This window comes from Sesamum indicum, linkage group LG1 (assembly GCF_026168435.1).
Source record: "Sesamum indicum cultivar Baizhima isolate 11 linkage group LG1, ASM2616843v1, whole genome shotgun sequence".
Lineage (NCBI taxonomy): Eukaryota > Viridiplantae > Streptophyta > Magnoliopsida > Lamiales > Pedaliaceae > Sesamum > Sesamum indicum.
The window spans coordinates 20,650,961-20,677,994 of record NC_142657.1 but is presented as its reverse complement, the minus strand read 5'-3'; the positions used below and the strand labels follow the sequence as shown (position 1 = coordinate 20,677,994).

General features: G+C 41.7%; 3 protein-coding genes and 1 pseudogene across 4 annotated transcripts; 1 reads left to right on the top strand and 3 right to left on the bottom strand.

Moving 5' to 3' along the window:
* Nucleotides 1–816: 816 nt before the first annotated feature.
* Nucleotides 817–4,301, bottom strand: LOC105170097 (putative disease resistance protein RGA3). The gene has a single exon (XM_011090712.3). It carries the CDS (start codon nt 4,299–4,301, stop codon nt 876–878), a length of 3,426 nt encoding a protein of 1,141 aa, XP_011089014.1. The 3' UTR covers nt 817–875.
* A 1,438-nt stretch (nt 4,302–5,739) lies between these two features.
* On the bottom strand, nt 5,740–7,888 carry LOC148789515 (putative UPF0481 protein At3g02645; annotated as a pseudogene).
* Nucleotides 7,889–8,037: 149 nt separating this feature from the next.
* LOC105169262 (ferredoxin-thioredoxin reductase, variable chain) lies at nt 8,038–10,151 on the bottom strand. Its single transcript, XM_011089631.3, has 2 exons — nt 9,424–10,151; nt 8,038–8,478 (listed from the first exon to the last, which is right to left on the bottom strand). Exon 1 carries the CDS (start codon nt 9,954–9,956, stop codon nt 9,450–9,452), a length of 507 nt encoding a protein of 168 aa, XP_011087933.1. The 5' UTR covers nt 9,957–10,151; the 3' UTR covers nt 8,038–8,478; nt 9,424–9,449.
* A 1,328-nt stretch (nt 10,152–11,479) lies between these two features.
* On the top strand, nt 11,480–18,535 carry TOPII (topoisomerase II). 2 transcript variants are annotated; one of them, XM_011089621.3, is made up of 19 exons: nt 11,480–12,144; nt 12,445–12,737; nt 12,831–12,897; nt 13,044–13,323; nt 13,423–13,622; nt 13,705–13,914; nt 14,037–14,150; nt 14,239–14,352; nt 14,491–14,655; nt 14,772–15,113; nt 15,214–15,347; nt 15,427–15,784; nt 15,856–16,042; nt 16,121–16,170; nt 16,263–16,670; nt 16,752–16,914; nt 16,996–17,063; nt 17,215–17,314; nt 17,663–18,535. In XM_011089621.3, exons 1-19 carry the CDS (start codon nt 11,560–11,562, stop codon nt 18,274–18,276), a joined length of 4,452 nt encoding a protein of 1,483 aa, XP_011087923.1. In that variant the 5' UTR covers nt 11,480–11,559; the 3' UTR covers nt 18,277–18,535. The 2 variants fall into 2 exon arrangements, with proteins under 2 accessions (XP_011087923.1, XP_011087914.1); XM_011089612.3 differs by having other exon boundaries at nt 17,212–17,314.
* The last annotated feature ends 8,499 nt before the right edge of the window (nt 18,536–27,034 follow it).

Here is a 27,034-nt window from a genome sequence, read left to right as displayed (position 1 = left end):
AATGATAAAGAAGTTGAGCTTGTAATTGGAAATCACGAGTGAGACGTACGATGCATACAAATTTCAGTGACAACAAATAATTATTGCCACTATATTTGTATTGTCATTAATTAAGTTATCGCTATAAATGTATTACTATTTGATGTGTGATTAATGAAGATTGCTTGGGAAATGTCAAAAAAGCCCCTCATTAAGGGCATGTTCGTCATTTAAGCGAGGATCCGCGTCTTTTCTACCGATCGGGTCGAACCGACCCGACCCGGATCCACCCGCCTTTGAAAACCCGGACAATGATCACCGTCCGATCGCGAACGCAACTCAGCAGGATTAGGCCACGTGGCCGGTCAACTCTGACATGCTGAGTCCTATATATAGACCCGAAACGCCGTCATTAAAGGTAGCTTTTACGCATTTATTGAGATCGAACTTTGAGATAGAATACTTTTCTCTCGTTCAACCTAACTTGAGCGTCAGAGGGTCATTGTCGGGGACGTGCCCGATGAGCTCACGGTTCGTGTTTTATTCTCAGGGAACCCAAAATCTGGTCTAGGAAGAATCAGCAATCTTAGGGGAGATTGAATCTCGAGAACGCATAATTCGACCCGGATCACTATTTGTCTATAATGATAACTTTGTATATAATGTTTAGTTACTGATAATCATACTATGACGAGACAAAATTATTTCACTTAATGTATTTTACTGATATATTTAAGATTGTAACTTGATATTTTGTCGTTAATATTATCTTTTATTATAATATCGGACGTTTTTTAGACTCGTAAATCATATTTGGTTGGATCACTAAGCGAAAGCTATTGCAAACATCCCCTTAGTAGTAAAGTTCATGAAAAACTGGAGACCTTACATCTCTGTCAACGCGAAGTTCTTCGTTGCAAAACGAGCTTTGGAACATGAGCGATCTTGATCCAATCCTCGCCCGAGTCCCTCTGGCATCTGTTGAGCAAATATTCACATTCAACAATAACCAACTCTTTCAAGTTTGCAAGAGTATGCATCCCTTCTGGTAGGCAGGTTATGTTGGGGCAGTCAGATATCTGGAAATCCTCCAACGATGTGAGATTGCCTATCCACTCCGGCAATTCCCTCAAGTTGAAACACGTCTCGATATTCAGAGACTGCAATGTTGTAACGTGTTTGAGGCCGACTGGGAGTTCCTCCAGCTTTGGTAGATAGTCTAGAGACAGGGAAGTCAGGCTGCTAAGGCCTTGAAAATGCATGCTGTTCTCAGAGAAAACCAGTTCTTTACAATCACTTATCCTCAGTGTTTGAAGGGCTGTGAGGTGTTGAATTCCACTTGATAAAGAGTTCAGCATTGAGCAACGACGAATCCTGAGAAACTGGAGAGATTTTAAGCCTCTTAACCCTTCATCTGGCAAGCATAAAAGCCGACTGCACCAACTGATATCTAGATATTCGAGAGAGGCTAGTTGCTGCAGCCCTTCTTCTGGTAGATAATCCATATCTTTAACACCAAGAATGTAAAGGGACTTCAACTTTGAGTGTGAAAGTGAAGAAGATGAAGCTGCGCTTAACGACTCTGCCGTGGCTGTTAATTGTTGCCTGAGGAGCTTCTCGCTGGCCCTATGAAATGATAGTTCTTCAACATGCATCTGCAGAGGAAGCGATGCTAAGTTTGTGCAGAACTCAATGGTCGTTTTAGACAGGCAAGGAAAAGATGGCTTGACCATTGATAACGTTGATCCCCTTGCTGCTGCTCCAGATACATTTCTAGCCCACCAGTCCTTCAGGTTAGGCAAGTTATTCAAGTGCAGTTCTTGTAAGGAAGGGAAAAACATTGTCGATTCTTCACTTTCATTATCGTCAATGTGCTCTACTGATGACAGGTTAGAAAGTCTAAGAATCTTAAGACCTTGTAGTTGATCGAATGGTGGAAGTTGTTGGCAATTAGGGCAGTCTCTGATTGTAAGTTCGACAAGATCTGTCAGAGAAAGAGGTAACTGAGCCATCATCCACAGAGGAAATTTAGCCCCCTGATATCTTGTGATGAAGAGATTCTTCAGGTTAGAGTGCGGTTGCAGGCTGTCCAACAACACCTCATCATCTCTACCATCATTTGCTTCTTGATTCCACTCCAATTTCAATGACTGGAGGAACTCTTTTCCTTTCAGTATTTTATCTTCAGCGCGTGCTGCTCCTTTCCCACAACCTAAATTAGTGATCCTTAACTCGCCTCGTATATGATTTAGGCTGTTCAACTCATGCAGCCCTGCATGAGCAGCACTATCATCACCTTTTCCCACTATAAACATTGTTAACGTATGAAGAGAAGTTAACTTGCTGAGCCCACAGGGCATATAAGCCAAATTTGCACACTCATCAAGCTCCAAATGTCTTAGGCTGGCCATGACTTTGATCCCTCTTGGCAGTCTTTCGAGATCACCACAGTAAGAAAGCCTTAGTGTTTGTAGATTCAGAAGTCCAGTGATAGATTTGGGAAGTCTTCTCAACTTGTTTTTAGTAAGATCGAGATACCTTAAATGCTGCAGCTTCTTAATTGAATCTGGAACGACTTCAATTCCTGAGTCATGGAGATCCAATGCTCGCAGGCAAAGGAAACATGCCAATATTGAGGCACACGTCGACTTAGTTATCAATCTGTCATAAGACATGGACTGCACCGGTAAAAGAAGTGTCCTTATCCGGTCAGCTTTGAGCAAGGCCTCGGGGATTTTCCATAATGAGTTTGTGCTCAAGCACAGAGAAACGTGTCGAGTTCTTTCAACAATATCTCTACCATCCAGATCAGTCACCACATTCACAGTCCCCACCACAGACCTTGCAAGATCGTTGAGAAAATCGTGCATTTTACAACTTTGTATATTACCGAGTCCATTGATTTTAACATCCTGGAAGAAAGACATGGTCAATAACTCCATAAAGCACTCATTCCCAGCATCTTCAAGGGACTGATTCTTGTAAAATGAAGGAACGAGCCCTTGTGCAATCCAAAGATTTACCAGGGTGTTCTTGTCCATGGAATAACCTTTTGGAAACAATGAACAATACATAAAGCAGCGCTTCAAGTGAGATGGCAAGTGGTCATAACTGACCTTGAGTATTTGCAAGATTTTGTTCCCACTCTGGCCTATATCAGAAAGCTCAACGTCTTTAAGGTGACGCCATTCTTGCTCACTTTTCCGAAATAGGATGCTTCCAAGAACTCTAATGGCGAGCGGGTTGCCTAGACACTTCCAGACCATCTCTTTCCCGATACTCACCATTCGAGGGTTCTCCATATCAGCTCTTGACTTGAAAGCCACTTGCTTGAACAAAGACCACGACATTTCTTCAGACAGGCCCTCCAGAACGTAGGGGGAAGCCGTCCCACAGATTGTTGCAACCACTTCCATTCTAGTCGTTACTATAACCTGGCTGCCCCTTGCACCACTTAGCAGCAACCCTTTGAGGTTTAGCCAATCGTCCCGGTTCTTATTCCATACATTGTCCAGGACCAGTAAAAATCTCTTCCGGCTAATTTCCTTTTCAAGAAGAGTTAGCAGTTGATTCATGTCAAAGTTCTCAAATCTCTTCTGAGTGGCAGATTCTAACATCTTTTGCACTATTGCTTTAACATCAAAAACCTCTGATACAGACACCCACATTCTTGGTTCGAACATTCTCTTAACCTCCTCATTGTTATAAACTATGTGAGCAAGTGTCGTCTTGCCCACGCCACCTATTCCTATTATGGGAATCACAGAAACATTCTCTTCATTCCTAGTGTTCTTAAGTAAACCAATCAGCTGTTTCTTGTCATCTTCCCTGCCAACAACACAAGGCTCATAGACATTGAAATGCACTTCCTCAGTATTCCCTGCCTGAGAAACTATGATCTGTCTGGAAAGGCCAAATTTGGCTCTATCACCAGCCATATCATCCAGCCTTCCCCTTATGTCCCTGATCCTTTTGGCCATGACAGCATAAAAACCGAGAGTTGAGAAGAAATTATTTACCTTTGCAATCACATTCCTTTGAGCCACAAGTCGGTTTTTCAGCGTTTTTGTGGCGAAATCATCCACCAAGTCATCGGCATCAAGGAGAACGTCGTGCAGCTTTTCGAGCCAGTCTTGATCAGCATGGCTTAGATCCTTCAGCTCTTCCAAGTCCATCAGTACAGCCCGGATCACAGATAACGTGTTCATCAGCTTTTGTGACTCGTTCCGGAGGTCGATGGCAGTTTGGATATAGGGGAGAGCTAAAGTACCGAGTGTCTGTGTGATTGCACTGGCTATTCCAAGAAGAGCTGTTGTTGCCATCTTTGTCCCGTAAAACTAAGGGATCAACAAAAGCACTGATATACAACACAGGAAAATTCAAACAAGCAGAGTAGTGAATGATGATCTTAGATTCAAGTTGCTTCTGAAGTAAATATGCCTTTGGATTCATAAGTCAAAACAAATTAATTAAAAATGTTACTATCAACTTCATTAATTAACATTTTTGTGATGCTTATGACTTGATATGATACCTTTGAACATGATCAAACAAGTGTTTTTGTTTTTTTTTGGGGGCAGTTAATGCAATTTGCTCCTACAACAGTGCAAATAAGCAAATTACCCCCTATATTTTCCCCTTGTATTTTTTAAGAGGAAGCAATTTACCTCCCTAAAAATGCTTACCTTTAAAAAACACACGTGGAGTTAAATTGCTGTATTTTAAAAAATATAGGGGGATAAATTGCTGAATTTTTTTTTCATATGAAATAATTTGTACATTTGCAATATTATAGGGGGTTAAATCATTTTTTCAATTTTTATTTTTGCCCCTTGAGGAGATGATCAACATCACATATATAAATTAATAACCGGTGACTAATCTTTTAAGTTGTAAAGCAATTGAGGTGGCGAAAACAACTGAAAATATATGTTTATTCATCAAACATAAGACTTGCAGCAAACCTCCAAGCTTTAAACATGAATTGGCTGCTTAGGAGTTCTTCAACAGGCAACCCCCTACACAAACCTCAATTTTGACCACCTAAGCTTACCTCAGTGATTTTCTATTTCAAATCTTATTACATTTGTTTTTAGTTAACATACTCATGTTATGTTCATACAAATTACATTATTTATTTTATTTAAAAAAGATGTATATATATATATATTATATAAAATAAAAGATGAAATAGAATTTAAAATAAAAAATTCAACTTGAATGGTGAGAGTACTTATTGCCCAAATGTGAGGGTTTAGGGATCGGTTCTTGATAAGAACGGTTTGGCAACACAATATTGCTTTTACTTAGGAGTATAGGTAAATAAATCAGCGAATATTGTGTGATTTGTATTATCGGTGGTAAATATATAATTAATTTAGAGACAATTAAATTAACTTGGTAAAAATTTTAAAATAAAATGGGAACTCTTTACACTCCTAATTAACTGTAGTACGCCTGTTATATTATAGAGCATAACAATATGGACTATTGTTGATATGAGAAATCATATATCATAGTCCACATTGTTATGATCAAATTTTAAATTATTCATACACAACGAAGTGTACTCAATCTACTGGTGTATATGGTGGTGGAGAGGAGCATTGGAATGCGATCAACGCCAAGCTTCAAACGTCCCTTGGTGATCTTTTCCGCGATTCACTAGCTACACCGACAGGGTCCTTCAGTGCATATTGGGGCGCTTACAACTTTTTAGCAAACTTAACACAAGTGTTGCATATATTTGTGTTGCGAATGTTGAGAAGAACAACTTTCATTCACATAAGAGTGGAATACACAATTAACGCATATTTTCACACATGACTGACCCTATAAAACATCAGTTTAGAATCCCTCACATTTTTCTATAACAATTGGGAAGTCGCAATCTTACAAATCTATTTTGGCCATTTAGGCATGTGAATTTTAATGATCTGAATTTGATAAAATGATCACAAACATGCACCTAATTAAGCATGTCACGTGCACGATTCCGATCATTTTTGTCCTTTGCTGGATGGATTCTGTAGTAAGTTTGGAGAAAAGAGAGGCAGAGATGAAACATGGCTGCCAAGAGAGCAATAGCATTCCAGGGACTATCGAAGTAAGTCTGAATGAGATCAGCCATCCAAGTCTCGGGCTTGCTATCACAATGCTCATTGATTCTCTTCACTTCTTCAAAAACCCGCGCATTGTCCATTCATATGTATCGTCTCTTTAAACACTCTCACCACTGCCTCGCTGCTTCCCAGGTTGCTAGCCAGCACAACCTTCTCGGGCAGCTCCTTAATGTCTTTCGGGCTCTCAATCAACAATTTCATGAAGTTAACATAAGATATCACGGCAGCATCAGTTTCAGTTTCCTGGGACATTTCAGAGGCTATAATGTTAGACAGGGTTACCTTTGTATATCAGAGACGAACAGGACAGGGAGCTGGAGACGTCCATAGAACCAGGAGGAATGGAATCTGATGTCTGTCAGGCAATGAGTGGTCGGCCTGAAGCAAACACCTTTTGCTTTGAGAACCATGAAGGAACCAAAACAGGCGGTTCACTGTCACAGCCATGTGCGCGCGGCTTGCTGCTGCCATCTTCATGTTCCATGGGATGATTTCATTCATCGCCCAGGGGAATTGCATCAGCCTCTCATGAGGGGGAATCGGTGAGTTCAAGAATTTGCGTAGCAATGCATCTCCTTCACCATTATTATCATATATTAAACCAATCAAGAACCTGATGACCCATAGCAGCCAGAGAAGCATAAAGAGATTGCGGCCAAGAATACAGCTCCAGACATGCCGAGTAGAAGGAAAAAGCAAATCTCCATTTCCTCATCACCTACCATTTCCAGAAAGTATAAGATGAAAACAGGCATCAAGAGGATCATTTCAGCCAATTCTTCATCGGTGAAATCGTTCCTCAGAACTCCTTCATAATGGCTCCTGATTTCATCTGTTCTTTCCAAAATCTTGCTAAGGAAGAACTCTTTACCCTTATCAGCACTGCCTGCAGACACGAACATGTTAGGAATCTCCACCTTTAGTTGCTCCACCTGAGGGGAATGGGGTCGAGCGTGGTGGTAAGGACCGAGTGAAAGAACAGCGGGCTCCTAGAGATGGTTATTGTTTCCACGCAGTTGTGGCGGCCCCCTGTGAATTCTCCACTGGGCCAGTGAGGGAATCAGAATATTGACTTGATCAGCTGGAAAAGCTCCTTCCCTTTGTTCCTTAGCAAGAACAGTTTGAGAATCTTGGTTTGTGCTGTTATTGGCTTTTTCTGGGGATGAGTGGTTCGCCATTGATATAGCTAATGCTAGCTAGAACAGGAATCAGAAGAATAGAACAGGTTTTCTAGGTTCTTTAACCTAAGGAACTAAGGTTAGAAGTCTTTAATTTACAGTGCTTCAAGTAAAGAACTATGCTGGAATTTCTTAGTGTACTTTCCATAAGGGTGCTAGCACGTAACTAAAGAAAAGCAGCATTCGGACATTTGGCCTAACATGTGTTTTGCATGCCATAAAACGTCGTCATCAGTTTTCCTAATGGAATGCAGCACCTAGTTATCTTTGTTGTTACATTTATTATCGGTGAAAAATGTAACTCTAGTAAGTCTACGTTGTCATTTTAAGGACATACAAATTGATAGAAATATTTAAAGTTTACAGAAAACAATTATGATATCCAGGATCTGTCAGACACGTCACAAGTTTTGTAAGTCCATGTCCGATGTCACCCCCAGGCCAAGGCCGAACTCTATTTTCTGTTTTCTTGAATATGCAGATACTTTAAACAGCATGTGAGACATGTGTCCAAATCAGATCAATTCATCTGACACTCCGCAGATGATTTCTTGAAATGTCAAGTCATTATAAGTTATTGACAACTTTTATTCTCTCTATATTGCAGTAAAATTATTGTCGTGCCGTGTATAGTAGAATAGTAAAACTATAGCTCAGTGATAACTTTTATTTCTCTATAATATAGTAAGGAAAAAGCTAGTAAACATGCAAAAATTTAGTACATGTTTGAAAATTTGCACTCACTTCTCTCCACACAGTTTCAATCAATCAATAATCTAATATCTATCAACGGTTCTTGAATACAAATAGTTGCGGGAAAATAAGTAAGCAACATCTTTGCCAACTATATTACATATGAGCAACTGGAGCAGCACATCATGTGAGAGAAGATTTCATACCGACCTTCACAGTCATTTATCTACCAGTACAATTTAGTTCTCTATATAGATAGCAGAATCAAACAAGTATCTTTCTATTACAAACAGATCCAGATCTTTAAGTGCACTGTTATCTATATATGTGTTACTATGTGTCTGGATCATGATAAGCCATAGGGTAGACATGAAAAGTTTCAGCAGAAATCTTCAGATGCATATCGGAAAGGAAGGTGATTTGGATAACAAAGGTCAAGACATAGACTATGCATCCAAGAATAAGATAGAGCTTGAAATCCAGTAGCAGCTGTCTTCTATCAGGGTCTACAATATGAAGAAAACTTACCCCAGTTAGCTTCTTCTATGTTGAGATTCCGTCTTGTTGATTCTCATTTTACTATTAAAAACGAAGGAACTTTAAATGGTGAAGATAATTAGCACGGAAACAATTTTACTAAACTTTGCAAAGCAGTAAAGTATAGAGTATGTAACCTTAACTTAGAATACTCGAAATCAACATTGCCTCAAAAGTATTTAAATTCCTGAGGAAACATTAAGGATAACTTGCCACAGGTCAAAGACATATAACCTCCATTTCTTTCCTAATCTTGAATTACTACTTTCACTAACAAAACCATGATGGCAAACTCCAGATTCTCACAGAGGATGAAAACCACGCCAGAGCTTCTGCTGGTTTAGATTCGTGATACTGTGAAGGCCAGGGACGGGTGTGGAGTAGAAAGCCAGAAAGGCAAAGAGGGGTTCTGTAAGAGGGATTGCAACTGAGTTGTTCAAAATAAGAACAAAGAACTTTTATTGCCCCCACCTACCTAGAAGCCAGCCTAGCTATATTTCATTTTTTGGTGCTGAGGCTAGCTATATTATGCTGTAGCTTATGTTGCTATACAAATTTTGACATGACCTTCTTTTACACACAGTAACAAACCTACATTTGACCTTCAAGAGTTTAAACCCTTGTATCAAACATCATATTCAGGGAAGTTTTATCTCTCAACAACCGAACATAAGCAACGCCATAAATCGAATGCAACAAACCATGGCAAGCAATGACAATATGTAGTAATATTCCTGTAATATAAAAAATATGAACTCAAACCGTACATTATCTACAATGTGGTAGACATATAAAACTTGTGTACGCAGAATTATTTCCAAGTAATTATTCACTGCCGCATATAAACTTGGTACACAAGATTAGTTATCCAATGCCACCATCAAGATTCAAAGGCAAAAAAAACAAGAAAACACCTTTTTGGTCAGAAGACTCTATAAAATCAATCAAGAAACTCAAATTCATCTTCCCTCAAGTGTGCAGTGAACTTCACAGGATTCCCATCACGGCCCAAAACCTCATCGGCCACGAATTCCACTTTATACGGCAAGTTAGCGGAGATTTTTTTTCCTTTATGAACCCCAACGTACTGCTTCAACACACCAATCTTGCCCGTCAACTCGAACTCTGGCACTTTTGGCACATGGTACACTTTGACCGGCTCCTTGACCCGCACTCTTGCCCCGATTCTGGACTCGGCTTTCAGCCCCTCGTCACTAACACTGTCATTGTCAAGAGTTGTTGAATTGGTGATGGTGGCTGAAATGCAAGAACCGGAGGAAGAGGGGGACTTGCCAACAAGGGGAACCGAATTGATGTGGTGGAAATGAGTCAAAAATGGCTTTTCCCTCACAGAATATTTGATTTTGGGCAAACCCACATCATGATTCGTGAGTTTGGAGTTGGGAATGTTGATCAATGAAGATAAGAACGGAGGAGAAGTGGTCATGATTACTGGGTTCAAGAATTTTGAGATCTTTTTGGGTTAGATTCTTGTATGGGATAGAGGTTGATTTTCTTGTGGATTTTGCCTGGTGATCATTTTACTTTTTATAGGTTGGAGATATGTGGTTGAGGGATTGGGGGCAAGACATGATCAAGAATGCTCATCCGAGGTTCGACACATGACATCACTCCGTTGGAAGGTAATCGGAATGGAAAGAACAAGGGTTTCAATTATTGGGCTTTAAAAATGGACCAAATCTATTTGCAAATTATTTGGGCCCTTACCCATCTCATATTTTCAACTAGGCCATATCTACTAATCTTTGTAGGATTGTAAGGGGTTTGGAAATATTTTGAATTTTGCACTACACTAGATGGGAATTCTTTATCGGGTATCTACTTACTTTCCTCTGGCTAACTTTTTTCAGGGAAAAATGCAAACAATCTCTTATAATATTACAAATGAGCAAATTATCTCTTTATTAAAAAATAAATAATAATTCATCTCTCTGTATTTTTTAAAATATAATAATTTATCCCTTTATGATTTTTAAAATGAAGCAATTTTACCTCGCTGTATAAGGAGGTAAATTGCTTCATTTTTAAAAGTATAGGAGGTAAATTGCTATATTTTTTTCATAGGAAATAATGCGTTCATTTTCAATATCACAGGGGGTCAATTGCTATCCACCCCTTTATTTTTTTATAATGATTATATTTTAAATGAATCTTTTATGGTAATAAAATATTTCTATAACCACATCTAAGAAGTGTTGGTATGTGAGATGCTGGTCGCGGTGGTTTAAATTTCTTAAAATTATCGAAAAAGAGTACTCCATTCAAGTGCATTTTTAAATTTATATTATATTTATTTAATTAAATATAAAGAGAATAACAATAAAATGATTAATTGATCAAATTTAATAATATAAATTCATTTTAAACGTATAATGTTAATTAATGTTCATATGGTAACATGTAATGTGTAAGAATTTACAATTTTCTAGCAATTCCTCAACAAAAATATTATCTTTCAATAATTTTAGAGTTTATGAGATTGGAAGTTCCTGCAAATCAAATTCATACGATCAAGTGCAATTTTTCATTGGTTATATGCGTAAGTTCGTGAGTCTAATAGCAATTCAAGTGAAGCAGGATCAGAAACAACGAATCTCTTTGAAATAATTAAACTATTGTGTATTATACAAATTAATTATTACGGGTAGTTGATACAAAAAAATTGTACTAATAATAACATATACATTCTTGATGCAAATGCTACAAAATTAGTTGTCATCCTTTAGAGATTATGAAAGATGATAATTCAATTAATTATTTTATTTTATTTTGATTTGTGAAAAGTCTAGAAGTTACTAGTAGAAATGTTGCACTTGGAACTTGGAAGAGGAAACGGGGCGGATCCAAATAGAACCCAGTGACCCGCATTGGGAGCCCTTTTTCAATTCAAATTTCAAAATTCAAATTTCAAAGAATAGCCGTTAGTCCGCCACTTTTAACATCCCCCAGTTCTCCCCATCTCCCATTATCACTCAATCCCTCAAAAGACACTCTCTCCGTGTCTCCCTCCCTTGAATTTCTGATTCTCTATGGCCGGAGCCAAGAAAGCCCCTTTGACCACCAGCAATAATGCCAATATCCCACCACCTGAAACTACCATCGCCGGCGGGGGCGCCGGCAAAAAGACTATAGAACAGACCTACCAGAAGAAAACCCAGCTCGAACACATCCTTCTCCGCCCTGATACCTACATTGGTTCCATTGAGAAACACACCCAAACCCTGTGGGTGTACGAGGACGAACAAATGGTTCAAAAATCAATCACCTATGTGCCGGGCCTTTACAAGATCTTCGACGAGATCCTCGTCAATGCTGCCGATAACAAACAGAGGGACCCCAAGATGGATTCCGTGAAAGTGACGATTGATGTTGAATCCAATAGCATTAGCGTGTACAACAACGGGGATGGGGTCCCTGTTGAGATCCATCAGGAGGAAGGGGTTTATGTGCCGGAATTGATTTTTGGGCATTTGTTGACTAGTAGTAATTATGATGACAATGAGAAGAAGACGACGGGTGGGAGGAACGGGTATGGGGCGAAACTCACAAATATATTCTCGACTGAGTTTGTGATTGAGACTGCGGACGGGAAGAGGCAGAGAAAATACAAGCAGGTATAATGTAATTAGAGAATTTATTAGGGTTTGTGTTCTTTGTTCTAATTTGTTGTTTTTTTGGGGATTTTTTTTTTATCATGTTATGGTTTACTTGTCATGATTTCCATTTCAGGGGTTTTGTTAGTTTCAGATGTGATATCTTGGTCTTTGTTGGGTTTTTTCTTTGCTGGGACACTTGGATGTTGTATCTTGGTTATTTCATCATCTATCTCATACACTCAATGATGAATATTTGTGCTGCTTGCAATGCTTGGATTTTGCAAAGTACTAATTCCAATAAATCCTGGTATTGTGAAGGTTTTCTCTAATAACATGGGCACAAAATCTGAGCCTATTATATCAAAATGCAAAGCTGGGGAGAATTGGACTAAGATTACGTTCAAGCCAGATTTGGCAAAATTTAGCATGAGTTATTTGGAGGAGGACGTTGTTGCCCTGATGAAGAAGCGTGTAATTGATGTTGCGGGATGCCTTGGGAAGACTGTGAAGGTGGAATTGAATGGACGGCTGTTCCATTTCAAATCATTTTCCAACTATTGTGACCTTTATCTAAAACCTGCATCAGCTTCCAGCTCAGATCCACTCCCAAGGTTTTTTTCCATTTTCTGGCAGTTGATGTAATTTTCCCCAAAACTTGTTGTCCTTGTTTAACGAGGATGCTGATGTTTTTATCAACTTGGCAGATTTGAAGAGGAAGTGCATGATAGGTGGCAGATTTGTATAAGTCGTAGTGAAGGACAATTTCAACAGGTAAGGACTAATGGAAGATTTTTTTGGGCTTATTTCTTTGTAGGTTTGAGTTAATTATTATGTTGATCAAAATATGTCGCCAAGACAGCCAGAGAAAGATCATATGAAGAATCTGTAAAGACTGATATACCATTTGGTTTGACCAGGTCAGCTTCGTAAATGGAATTGCAACAGTCAAGGGTGGGACTCATGTCGATTATGTAACTAATAAGATAACAAGCCATCTTGTTACTGTAATAAAGAACAAGAACAAGAAGAACAAGAAGTTTGACCTTAAACCTCATGCTGTGAAGAACCATCTCTGGGTGTTTGTCAATGCCCTCATTGACAATCCTGCATTTGATTCTCAAACCAAAGAGACTCTAACACTTCGTGCAGCGAGTTTTGGCTCTTCGTGGGATTTCTCTTCGAAGTTCCTAGACAAAGGTAAGTGGCACCAGTTCACCTGGCTGTTATTTGTCCCAAAGGCTAACTGTGCAGTAATTTTGAATGAAAAGCTCTAACTACATCAGTTCATCCATACAGTTGCCAAGTCAGATATAATGAAAAACATTGAGGAATGGGCAGAATTTAAACAGAAGAAAGATCTTAAGAAAACAGACGGATCAAAAGACAGGAGGATTTATGGACTAACCAAACTAGCTGATGCTAATGAGGCTGGGGGGAAGAATTCCGAGAAATGTACCTTGATTTTGACAGAAGGAGATTCAGCCAAGGCACTTGCAGTAAGTGGTTAAGCTTATGAATTGACAGTGGACAAACTTTTATTTATGTTCTGCAAGCATTTCACACACAGTATTTACTCAGATTGCTGGACTTTCTGTGGTTGGGCGAGATCACTATGGTGTGTTCCCTCTAAGAGGAAAGTTGCTCAATGTGAGGGAAGCAAGCCATAATCAGCTAATGCAGAATGTTGAAATACAGCATATCAAGCAGATTTTAGGACTCCAGCATGGTAAACAGTATGATAGTGTCAAGTCACTCAGATATGGACACTTGATGATAATGACTGATCAGGTCACTTGCTGTTTCATTTTATATATGGTCTTTTCTTCTTTCACTCCCACATTGCTGAATATTATAAATGTTAGACTTGGTCTCTTTTCCTTTAGCTGAAATCAAATTTTGTCCTAGTGCAGGATCATGATGGTTCTCATATCAAGGGTCTATTAATTAACTTCATCCATTCATTCTGGCCATCTTTGCTCAAAGTTCCTACCTTCCTGTTGGAGTTCATTACTCCTATCGTAAAGGTTTTCAAATAAGCCCATACCCGGGTCAACTCTTAAATTATGGCATGTGAATCATTGTCCACTAAAATTGTGATCTCTTATTCTGTAGGCCAGTCGTAAAGATGGGAAGAAAAAAGAATCCTTCTATACTATGCCTCAGTATGAAGCATGGAAAGAGAAGTTGGGGGCAGATGCAAAGAATTGGTCTATTAAGTACTATAAGGTATGGCTGGTGAAGAAATGTAAAAGAACTGGTCATTGAAATTCAGCAACTTATGCTGTTCAGAGCTTACAAAAATCAGTTAAATCACCTGCACCACCACTGACAGATTTTTGTGTCGTCTTTTTCATATCCTTGTAGGGGTTGGGGACGAGCACAGATCAGGAAGGGAAGGAGTATTTCGAAGATCTTGGCAAGCACAAGAAGGATTTTGTTTGGGTGGATGAACAAGATGGGGAGGCAATAGAACTTGCTTTCAGTAAGAAAAAGATTGAAGCTAGAAAGAATTGGATCCGGCAATTTGAGGTTGGAAGCTGGTTGATCATATTTATTTTTCCATGCAACAGATACCGGTTCTGATTATTTTCAATATTCTTATGTACATAATTACTCATAAAGTTTTCCATTTTTCATTTTTGCAGCCTGGCACGTACCTTAGTGAGCAAGATAAACACATCAAATATCGTGACTTTGTCCATAAAGAACTCATATTGTTTTCAATAGCAGATCTCCAGAGATCGATTCCATCAATGGTTGATGGGCTGAAACCTGGTCAAAGAAAGATTCTTTTCTGTTCTTTCAAAAGGAACTTTATCAAGGAAGCGAAAGTTGCACAGTTCTCTGGTTATGTGTCAGAACACTCGGCTTACCATCATGGAGAACAAAGTCTTGCTAGTACCATAATAGGCATGGCTCAAGATTATGTGGGTAGCAACAATATAAATCTTCTTTTACCAAATGGGCAGTTTGGTACACGAGGCCAGGTGAGAAAACAATAGGATACTGTATCTCTGCTACCTTTTGTCCTATTCTTTGTTTTATCATCACTTAGAACACATCATATGTATGGACTACCGTTCTCAGGGTGGGAAAGATCATGCCAGTGCAAGGTATATTTTCACGCAGCTGTCTCCTATTACACGTTATTTGTTTCCAAAGGCAGATGACATTCTCCTCAACTACCTAAATGAAGATGGACAATCGATTGAACCTTCTTGGTGCGTTTTTTAGTTATTATTTGGATATATGTGAATATCAATAGGTGATTTGTAGCTGATTAATATGTTATAATAATAGGTATGTCCCAATCATACCAATGGTTCTAGTAAATGGAAGTGAAGGAATAGGCACTGGATGGAGTTCTTTCATACCTAATTATAACCCTCTGGATATTATTGCCAATCTGAGGCATTTGTTGAACGATGAACCAATGGTTCCTATGCATCCATGGTATAAAGGATTCAGAGGTTCAATCGAGAAAACTGCCACAAAAGAAGCTGGGAATAGCTACACAGTCAGTGGAATCATAGAAGAACTGGATGAAAGAACATTAAGTATAACAGAACTTCCAGTTCGAAAGTGGACCCAAGATTATAAGGAATTTTTGGAGTCCATTTCTGCTGAGAATGAGAAGAGCAAGGATCCATTTATAGAGGTATTCTTACGGTTAATTTCAAAATAATGTGGATGGGAAATGAGAATCTCACACAAGCTTCTACTTTTCAGGGTTGCCGCGATAACAGTGGTGGAGAAATTGTGAATTTCTTGGTTTATTTGTCAGCGGAGAATCTTTTGATAGCTAAGCAAGAGGGTTTGCTGAAGAAATTTAAGTTAACCACTTCTATAAGCACAAGTAACATGCATCTATTTGATGCGAAAGGTGTGATCAAGAAATACGACACCCCTGAACAAAGTATGACACAGCATCACTGAAAGGTTTCAGTTTACTTCTTAGCATGTACATGTATTAATTTATTGTTCTCCTTTGCAGTTCTTGAGGAATTCTTCCACATAAGGCTTGAGTTTTACGAGAAAAGAAAGGCAAGTTTTTTATTATGGTGGATTCTGATTACATTTTCTGTTGTACATTATACATTTGTTGCTTCCACTAACCAATGAATTTGTCCTTGCAGAGAGTTTTGTTGGCCAACCTTGAAAACGATATGTTAAAATGTGAAAATAAGTGTAGATTTATTCAGTGCGTGGTGGAAAGTAGCATCATTGTGAGCAACAGGAGAAGGGCTGATTTATTCCTTGAGTTAAAAGAAAAGGGTTTTACTCCTTTCCCAAAAAAGAAAACCGCTGCTGAAGTTGCTATTGCTGGTTCACTTGATGAGGCAGAGGAAACTGAAGAGAACACTTCTGCAAGTGATTATGACTACTTGTTGTCTTTGGCGATTGGTACCTTAACTGCTGAAAAGATACAAGAATTACGTGCTGAGAGGGATAAGCTCATGCAAGAAGTTGAAAACCTGAAAAGAGCAACCGTAAAGTCTTTGTGGATGAATGACCTTGATGCTCTTGAGAGCAAATTCATCGAGGTGAGATCTGAGAAACACTTTCTTTAGTGATATTGTGATGTGACTTGGTCCAGTTTTGCTCATACGAGCATTTTTATTCAGGAACAAAACAAAAGTGAGAAAAAATGGGAGAAGGAAAGAGAAAAGATAAACGGCACTGTAAACATATCAAGACCAGTGCAAAAGAATCCACGTAAGAACAACAAGAAGGCAACCAACAAAGAGTCGCAAATGGAAGTGTCAGGTGATACTGTACCTGAAGCAGGTGGGTCAATATCAGTTAAGCTTCAAGTTTCTCAAAAGCAATTAGTATCTAGAAGTAATGAACATTTTTGCACTGTCTCAGGTAATGCTGGTGACATCAAGAAACCAAAAGGCAGGACAGCTGCTAAAAAGAAAGCTCCAGCAGAAAAGGTTTGGAATACTGATTTCTTCGTACATGACAAAACTTTATTTCTCTAACTGTACCAACATAGGCAAATGACAGATAATAATGTCAGTTTAAGCAAAGTATAAAAAAATTTAGGTGGTCCCCAACTTATATTATTGGCATTTATCATAGCAGGTTACATCAGTTGCTGATGAAAATGATGATGAGGAAATATCTGATCTGAGACATCGACTTGCAGCTTACAATTTTGACTCTTCTCCTGATCGGCCACAAGGTATTTTAGATCTTATCAAATTGAACTTGTCCATATTTTGGGATGTGTAAGCAGACAACAGCTAAATGATTATATAAGTAGTTTTTCAGATTGCTTCTAGAGCAATGTGTGTCATATAGTGTGGGTCATACAGAAATGGGTTCCTTCTCAACCAAAAACTATACAAACTGGTAAATCTTGAACATACCTATTTATGCAGTACTTCAATTGGAAGAAAGAAATTGCTAAATATAGTGTTCTTCTACATGGTTCTTATGCAAATTAATTGCAGAAAGATCAAATTTTGTGACATATGATATATGTTCCAGGTCAATGTTTGACAACATTTTGGTGATTTGCTTTATACAGAAATGGAAACAGAAGAGGTGTCGCAGTTGCAAACAAAGAAGAAAGAACCAAGTAGAAAGGCTGCTGCACAGAAGAAGCCATTGCCAACTGTTTCAGAGTCTCATGATGATGATGATATCCAGATCATTGATGATGACGATGACTTTGTGCCTGACGAGAAGAAAAAGAAAGGAGGCAGAAAACCAGGAAATGCCAAAGCAGCCAAACCTCCTTCAACAAAGAAAAGAGGGCCGGCTGCTAGCAAGCAGTCTCAGACTCTAGGCCAGAAACTGATCACAGAAGTGCTCAAGCCCGCAGAAAATTCGCCTGAAAAGAAAGTGAGGAAAGTGAGAGCATCTCCATTTAACAAGAAAAGCGGTTCCATTCTGGGAAGGACGATCAATGTCGAAGAGGAAGAAGAGGGCTCCACTTCAGCAGAACAAGCAGACTCAACTTCTACCTTGGGTAGCGTGACAGACGTAGGCCAAGCAGTGGCTCCGAAAGCTAGACCTCAGAGAGCTAACCGAGGCAAAGCAACATATGTCATAAGTGATGATTCTGAGAGTGATGATCCAGCTGAAGATTTTGAGAGTGATGCAGCTGAAGATTACTCTGACTTTGATGATGAGGACTAATTCTTTTAGTTCATCTTAAAGGACTTGCATGCATGATGGATGCTGACTTTTTACAGCAGCAAGTCTCTGGCTTGCCTGAAAGAATACAGTATTGCTGCGTCATGCTTTGGATGTAGGAGCTGATAAATCTTGGGCAACCCCTGACTGGTTCGCTCATGGTTTGTGAAGCATTTAAATGTATCTCCAACAATGTGTAATTCTTAGACGGATCAAGTTCGTCATGAAATTTGGGTGTATGCAACTATCTGCTTTTCAAATATATGTTTGAAAACTTGTAAAACGTTTAAATAATATTTGATCAACTTTTTAAAGGATGAGCCTAGAAAGACGAAAAAAATTAAGTTTGAAGTTTATTCTGTCCCAACTCTTTTAAAAATTAAGTATCTTTTAAGTTTGATGCCAAAATTTCAATTGCACAAACAGTACTGTAGTCTGTACCAAGGTCGTTAGAATTGTACGATATTTAAACAAGCAATCAGAAAATCAATTAATCAAATGAGTTGCAAAATCTTATTCGGATCAATTTTAATCCCACCCAACTCAAATAATATATAAATACATTATTATGTTAAATATATGATTTGTTAAGTAGGCCCAACCCACAACATCCAAACCCATACACTTTGAAAGGCTTGCCAACTCCACCTCCTCGGCCCATTTATTAGCTTAACCCAATCTCCCCACCCTGCTCACTCGACTCGACCCGTCTCTCTTGTTTCTTTCACCCTTTCTGTAAAAATCCTAAACCTAATTCTCTCGCTCTCCCTCTCACCTTCTCAATTCCTTCTCTTCTTCTCTTTGGATTCTCCATCGCCTTCATCTCTATTTTTGATATTAAATGTTCCTCCTTCTATATATCTCCGGTATTTTTTTGATTAGATAAACATAATAAGGATTCCTAAGTGGATTTCTTCTGTGTGGTTCTAAATTTGAGTATTTTTAATGTATCTGTGTGACTGAGCCTTTGTGGTTTTGAAAATTATCTATGCGATATATATTAAGTTCGCTTTGTGCGCCTATAGCTTTGTAAGAAAAATAGCTTTGTGCAAAAAAAAAAATAAATATATTGTTGGTTATTTTTATGAAATATCTTATATTTTTTATTTCTTTTCTCGCTGTGTGCGAATAATACTTGTTGCGTGCAAAGTGTTTCAAGTGCTTAGTGCATAAAAGTATTCCTTCGTGTATCTACGAAAAACTATTGTGTGCAAATTTTTCTTGACATTACTTAGTGTATAAAATACTGCTTTGTGGGTTGAAATATTTCTGGATTTGACTTGAACTTCTTTGTGATTTTGTTATGTGCTTGAAATATTTCTGCTTAGTGCGTTATCTTTTCTGCTTAGTGATTTTGATATTGATTAATATGCTAAGTGCCTATTCTATTATTGCTTTGTGATTACTCCTAAAACCAGACTGATCCCTTGCTTATCTCTCACTTGGCCGAGCTTTTGTGGTTGTCGGGTATTTGGTTGAGGTTAAACCAAGGCTCTCTAATTATATTAAATTCTGAATCTATTGTTACTTATTCTGTTGATATTCTATCTCAATTGTATCTTACTACATTTGTTTCTGTTATTGTCATGGCTAGTTATAATTTGCAACCCAACTGTAGAGAAATATACATGGTTTGTTAATTTTATATCTTTGCACTTTCTAACTCATATTTGTTCAAGTGTTTCTCTCTTGTTTTGTAGGTACAATCCCATCCTAGTCCAAGGATAAAAATATTGAGATAATAGTGGCCCAGGATATCTTTCTTTTTTTGGTAAAAGGCCTAGCCAACAACACCCAAACCCATACACTTTGGAAGGCTTGCCCACTTTACCTCTTCGGCCGGTTTATTGGCCTAGCCCACTCGACCTACTTGACCTGACCTTCTTTCTTGTTTCTTTTCCCTTTTCTGTAGAAATTCTAAACCTAATTTTCTAACTCTTTCTCGTCTCTTCGATTCCTTCCTTATTCTCTCTGGATTCTTCAATGTCGTCATCGCTATATCTGATCTTAAATGTTCCTTCTCCTATATATCTTTGGTGTTTTTTTTATAAACTAAACAGAATAAGAATTTCTACGTGGAATTCTTTTGTGTGGTTCTAAGTGAAAAATTTGAATGTTTTTAGTGGGTCTATGTGACTGAGTCTTTGTGGCGAGTTTGATCCTTTGTTAAAAGGCCTTGGCAGCATGTTTGGGTATAACAACCGGTGTGTGGTTGCCAAGGAACACCCAACAAGATCTTTACACCTTAAAGCAGAAAAATGGGGATGGAAGCAGGCTCAAGCAACTCCAACACTTCCAGAAGAAACAGCAAATCTCACTGATGGAGGAGAAGGCTCTGCAGAGGCATCCGCAACCACAACTAGGGCTTCAACCCTCAATCTCCACTTTGAAAAATTAACAAAACATGGCGCTGCAGGGAATGGGAATGGCGAACCAAATGCAACCCAAACCCTACTACACAAACAAATTAATAGCTGGGGAGAAAGGGTCTACCTCTCACCCACCCCACCACAAACCTTCACTCTCTGATATGGTACTCGTGATGGGGGAGTTCAAGAAATTGCATCAAGCAGGAACGGTGGCTGACTACTTAGACAAGTTCAGGAGCTGAAAACTCAAATGCTCAAGCTCTTTAAGTCTCCTCAGGATTTCTTCCTAGCCAGCTTCATCAGTAGCTTGAAGGGAGAAATAAGAACACTTGTGCTTGCCTTGGAGCCTAAAGACTTGCAGACTGCTATATCTCTTGCTAGGCATCAAGAATCAGTAGTTGAGGCTATAGCAAAAAGGGTCTCTTCTGAGCTGTATAAACCATATTCAGATCCTGAATTTCCCACCATAACATTGCTTACTGTAGCAGAAATGACGGCCAAGTGGGAAAGAAATCTGTACTATAACCGTGGTGTCACGGGCTGCCCGCACACTAGGCCCCCGTGACGCGCACTTCGGCCACTCAACCGTTCTACATGGCCGACCACTCAGCCTTCATCGACAGACGACGGACACCCAACTGTGTTAGAGTCTTAGGTGTAGGCCTTTTATTGCTTTGTTACTGCATTGTTATTTGCTTTATGTTGTTTAGATTCCTCAAGGGGACGTTACGCCTCTTGAGTTGCAAATTTCAGCTTTCCTAGTGTCTAGTGTAGGCAATAGGATTTATTTTTTTTAAGCCTATTATAGGGGGGAATGAGTTCAAGAAGCTTGGTTTAGTGACGTGTTGGAGTCCCCCTCAAGGCGAACCCCTTGCTCTAGCATCGTTGATCATTGTATACGCATTTTCAGTTCAATGCAATTTGGTTTTCTGAATCCGCGTGCGCAATTTACTGTTTTGTGATTTGTTCCTCCCGACTCTGATATATTCGGCGCGCTGCATTAGTGCCGAGCGGAGGTATTGGCGGACGTAGTCAGCGGACTACTAGCCACACGACGCGCTGTGTGATAGGCGCCTCGTGAGAGGTGGTATCAGAGCCTCGTGCCACGATGGGGCCGAGGCGGACCGCTACTGCTGCGAAGGCATCGGGGCAAGATCCGGAAAGCCCGCGACATGCCGCAGCTTCATCCAGCGAGAGAGCTGAGAACCCGGAGGACGGACACTCCCGGTTGGTGGAATTGGAGACGAAGGTCTCTTCCCTGGAATCTGAGATCACGGTGCTGAATTCGGAGTTGGACGAATGTCGGCAGGTGATTCAGGAGATGGCTGGCGTATTCGGAAACGACAGCATTGCCGATATGCGGCGTGACATGGAGCAGATGTCCATTCAGATTGGATTGCTCCAGCGTGCAGTGGGTAGCACGCCTATGGTTGCTCACGACCCCGGTGCTAGGCTTCGAATACCAGAACCGAAGGCCTATAGCGGTGAGCGTGATGCGAAGGAGGTCGAGAACTTCCTCTTTGACATGGAACAGTACTTCTTTGCGGCAGACGTGCGGGACGAGGCAAGGAAGGTTGCGACTGCGACCATGTACCTGACTGGTGACGCAAAGCTGTGGTGGCGGACCAAGTTTGCGGAAATCCAGGCTCATCAAATACAGCTCGACACGTGGGCTCTTCTACGGGAGGCGATCAGAGAGCAGTTCTTCCCCGAGAATGTGGAGTACAATGCCAGGAGGGCATTGCGAAAGCTTGAACATACAGGTTCCGTGCGGGAATATGTCAAAGCTTTCTCAGCGCTGATGCTTAACATCCGAGACATGTCGGAGGCAGACAAGCTGTTCACTTTCATGGAAGGCTTGAAACAGTGGGCGAGAAACGAGTTGCAGAGGCAACGAGTGACTGATTTGAGTTCGGCTATTATAGCGGCCGAGCGTCTGGCAGATTTCAACCAAGAGACTCGGAAGGATAGGCAGGCGACGTCTGGTCCTGCACAGAATAAGTCGAATGGGATGAAATCGTTCAGGAATATCTTCAACAGAGGTGGGGGAGACCAGAAACCCCACGCTCAAAATGGCTCACAGGGCGGTTCAGATAGGAACAGGCCCCAGGAGAACAGGCAGGGAGCACCCGAGAGGAGGCGAGGGTGTTTCTTCTGCGATGGTCCGCATGGGTATCGGGATTGCCCGAAGAGACGGGTGTTGAATGCATTGGCAACGACCTTTGCCGACAATGCGTCATCCTCAAAGAGTGGGGAGCCACAAGCAGAGGTAGGTGGTGAGAATGACACGGAGGAGGATGAGGACAACTTGGGGGCCGTATCCCAATGGTGCAACACAGTCTCTATGGTGGCGGCGAAGAGAGTTGTGCCACCCCTTGCGAAAAAGACTGTCCCGGCTCTTACTGTGGAACAGCCGGAACTGAAAGAGGAAGAAGTTCAGCCCCGGATTCCTAGGAAGAAAGGGTTGATGTTCGTTGATGTGAAGATTCATGGCAAGCCGATTCGAGCCATGATCGACACTGGAGCCTCTCACAACTACCTTGCGAGCGCCGAAGTGGCGAGACTCGGGCTCGTGCTGGAGAAGGGAGTTGGGCGTGTGAAGGCGATCAACTCGGCTGCACAACCCATTGCCGGTGTAGCCAAGTCTATGCAGATTAAGGTTGGTGCTTATGAAGGAAAGACCAATCTTTCGGTTGTGGTAATGGACGATTTCAAGCTTATCCTCGGGCTTGAATTTCTACGGGATACACGCACAGCTGTTCTACCCCATGTCGACTCGCTGATGATGATGGGAGCGAAACCGTATGTCATCCCTACCTTGGCCGGACGTACTGGAGAGAGGAATTTGTCGGCCATGCAGTTTGAGAAGGGTCGCAAGCGGAATGAACCATCCTACTTGTGCACTCTTTGCCTTGATGAAATAGAAGAGGTGTCAGGGCCCATCCCGGGCGGCATTAAGAAACTGTTGATGGAGTTTGAAGACGTGATGCCAGACGAGCTGCCTCGGAAGCTACCGCCGAAGAGGGTAGTGGATCACGAGATTGAGTTGGTGCCTGGCACGAGGCCGCCCGCCAGGGCACCGTACAGAATGTCGCAACCTGAGCTTGTGGAGCTTAGGAAGCAGTTGAAGGATATGTTGGAGAGCGGAATCATCAAACCCGCGAAGTCACCGTATGGAGCGCCGGTCCTGTTTCAGAAGAAGGCCGACGGCTCCCTACGCCTATGTTGTGACTATCGGGCACTGAACAAGATCACTGTGAAGAACAAGTACCCGATACCGTTGGTGGCAGACTGCTTCGACCGTTTGAGTGGAGCGAACTACTTCACGAAGATAGACTTGAGGTCGGGCTATTGGCAGGTCCGAGTCAAGGAGGGTGATGAGGCGAAGACGACAGTTGTCACGAGGTACGGAGCTTTCGAGTTTCTTGTCATGCCTTTCGGCCTGACTAACGCTCCCGCAACCTTCAGCACCTTGATGAACCAGGTACTTCACGGTTTTCTTGATGAGTTTGTGGTGGTGTACCTGGACGACATTGTGATATACAGCAGAACCTTGGCCGAGCACGAGGACCATTTGCGGCAGGTTCTGACGAGACTCCGCGAGCACGAGCTGTACGTGAAGGTGTCGAAGTGCTCGTTTGCTCGGGAGACTATCAGTTTCTTGGGACACATCGTGGAGAGAGGACGCATTCGGATGGATCCCAAGAAAGTACAGGCTATCGAGGAGTGGAGACCGCCGAGCGATGTTCATGACTTGCGCTCATTTCTTGGCTTGGCGAACTATTATCGGCGTTTCGTGAAGGACTACTCCGCGATCGCACGGCCTTTGACAGACTTACTGAAGAAGACGGAGACTTGGAATTGGACACCCCAATGCCAAGTAGCCTTCAATGATTTGAAGAGAGCGATGATGACAGATCCTGTGTTGGCCTTACCAGATATGTCAAAGCCATTCTTGGTGGAGACAGACGCTTCAAACTTTGCTTTAGGAGGAGTTCTGATGCAAGATGGCCATCCAGTTGCCTTTGAGAGCAGAAAGTTGAAGGATGCTGAACGACGTTATTCAGTGCACGAGAAGGAGTTGTTGGCCGTAGTTCATTGCGTTCGACTATGGCGACACTATTTGTTAGGCTCTCCCTTCGTGGTCAGGACGGATAACACTGCAGTGAGTCATTTCATGTCGCAGCCGAAGCTGACCAGTAGGCAGGCACGTTGGCAGGAGTTGTTGTCAGAGTTTCACTTCGTGTTGGAGTACCGGGCCGGCTCCAGCAACCACGCAGCTGACGCCTTGAGCCGCAGGGCGGACTTGGCGAACTTGGAGTCGATAGCAGCGCTCTCCTCTAGCGCGGCTGCTATCTCTGTGAAGGATCAGGTGCGGGAGTTACTACCGAGGGATCCCGCAGCGCAAGGCCTGATTCGGCTTGTCGAGCAGGGCAAGGCTCGACACTTTTGGATCGAGGATGGATTGTTGATGACCAAGGGAAACCGCGTATATATTCCGAGAGGCGGGGACCTACGGAAATCACTTCTTTCCGAATGCCACGACACACTTTGGGCGGGACACCAAGGACAGGAGCGCACGTTTGCCTTGGTGAAGAGGGCCTACTATTGGCCACAACTGCGGGACGATGTCGAGACGTATGTCCGCACTTGCTTGATTTGTCAGCAGGACAAGGCAGACCATCAGAAGAAGGCTGGTTTGCTACAACCACTTCCCATCCCAAAGCGTCCATGGGAGAGCGTCTCCATGGATTACATCTCTGGATTGCCTAAAGTCGGGGACTTAGGCTCTATTATTGTCGTGGTCGATCGTTTGTCAAAATATGCTACATTCATCGCAGCACCCAAACACGTTACAACAGAAGGGACGGCTCATCTCTTCTTCAAGCACATCGTCAAACATTGGGGACTGCCAAAAGATATTGTCAGTGATCGTGACTCCCGTTTCACTGGCGTCTTCTGGACCGAGTTGTTCAAACTCCTCGGTTCCACACTTTCCATGAGCTCGAGCTATCATCCACAGTCCGATGGTCAGACAGAACGCTTTAATTCTATGTTGGAGGACTATCTTCGGCACTTTGTGCGAGGTACGCAGAAGGATTGGGTGAAGCTCCTGGATGTCGCTCAGCTGTGTTTCAATGCTCAAAAGAGCTCTTCGACTAACAAGAGCGCTTTTGAAATCGTCACTGGGCAGCAGCCGCTCCTTCCTCACACTCTTGACATCCCACAAAGTGTGAGATCCCCTCTTGCTCGAAGTTTCTCCCAGGAGTGGAAGCAGAATGTTGATATCGCTAAAAGTTGCCTGGAGACAGCTCAGAAGCGGATGAAGAAGTATGCAGATCAGAATCGCCGCTTCGTTGAGTTCAATGCGGGAGACCTGGTGCTGGTGAAGGTCCCGGATCCGAGATTGTCAAAGTCATCAAGGGGGAGAGATCCTCGGTTGATGCAGAAATATGTTGGTCCTTTGCCGGTCCTTAGGCGTATTGGGACGGTAGCATACAAGGTGGAGCTGCCGCCGTGGTGGAAGATCCACAACGTCTTCCATGTCAGCCAATTGAAGAAGTACTCAGCAGACAGGGAAGACGATACCCGCAATCAACCTAGCCGCCCACAACTCGAATTGAAGAAGATGAAGGAGAAGGTGGCTGAAGCGATCCTAGATCACCGAGTGACGAGTACCGCGAAGAAAGACCACACAGAGTACTTGGTGAAATGGAGGGGATGCAGCAGCGAGGAGAACACTTGGGAGCGAGTGACGAACCTAAAGGCGTTTCTACCCCTTGTCGAAGCGTACCGTGCTTCCGTAGCGCCGGGGACGTCGCTATCTCAGGTGGGGGAGAATGTCACGGGCTGCCCGCACACTAGGCCCCCGTGACGCGCACTTCGGCCACTCAACCGTTCTACATGGCCGACCACTCAGCCTTCATCGACAGACGACGGACACCCAACTGTGTTAGAGTCTTAGGTGTAGGCCTTTTATTGCTTTGTTACTGCATTGTTATTTGCTTTATGTTGTTTAGATTCCTCAAGGGGACGTTACGCCTCTTGAGTTGCAAATTTCAGCTTTCCTAGTGTCTAGTGTAGGCAATAGGATTTATTTTTTTAAGCCTATTATAGGGGGGAATGAGTTCAAGAAGCTTGGTTTAGTGACGTGTTGGAGTCCCCCTCAAGGCGAACCCCTTGCTCTAGCATCGTTGATCATTGTATACGCATTTTCAGTTCAATGCAATTTGGTTTTCTGAATCCGCGTGCGCAATTTACTGTTTTGTGATTTGTTCCTCCCGACTCTGATATATTCGGCGCGCTGCATTAGTGCCGAGCGGAGGTATTGGCGGACGTAGTCAGCGGACTACTAGCCACACGACGCGCTGTGTGATAGGCGCCTCGTGAGA

What these genes read in the sequence shown, in the direction of transcription:
- LOC105170097 (XM_011090712.3), bottom strand. Translation starts at nt 4,301, where the DNA reads ATGGCAACAACAGCTCTTCTTGGAATAGCCAGTGCAATCACACAGACA.
- LOC105169262 (XM_011089631.3), bottom strand. Translation starts at nt 9,956, where the DNA reads ATGACCACTTCTCCTCCGTTCTTATCTTCATTGATCAACATTCCCAAC.
- TOPII (XM_011089612.3), top strand. Translation starts at nt 11,560, where the DNA reads ATGGCCGGAGCCAAGAAAGCCCCTTTGACCACCAGCAATAATGCCAAT. An exon ending in AGCTCAGATCCACTCCCAAG is followed by an intron (nt 12,738 to 12,830) that starts GTTTTTTTCCAT and finishes TCAACTTGGCAG; the next exon opens with ATTTGAAGAGGAAGTGCATG. An exon ending in GGTCTATTAAGTACTATAAG is followed by an intron (nt 14,353 to 14,490) that starts GTATGGCTGGTG and finishes ATATCCTTGTAG; the next exon opens with GGGTTGGGGACGAGCACAGA.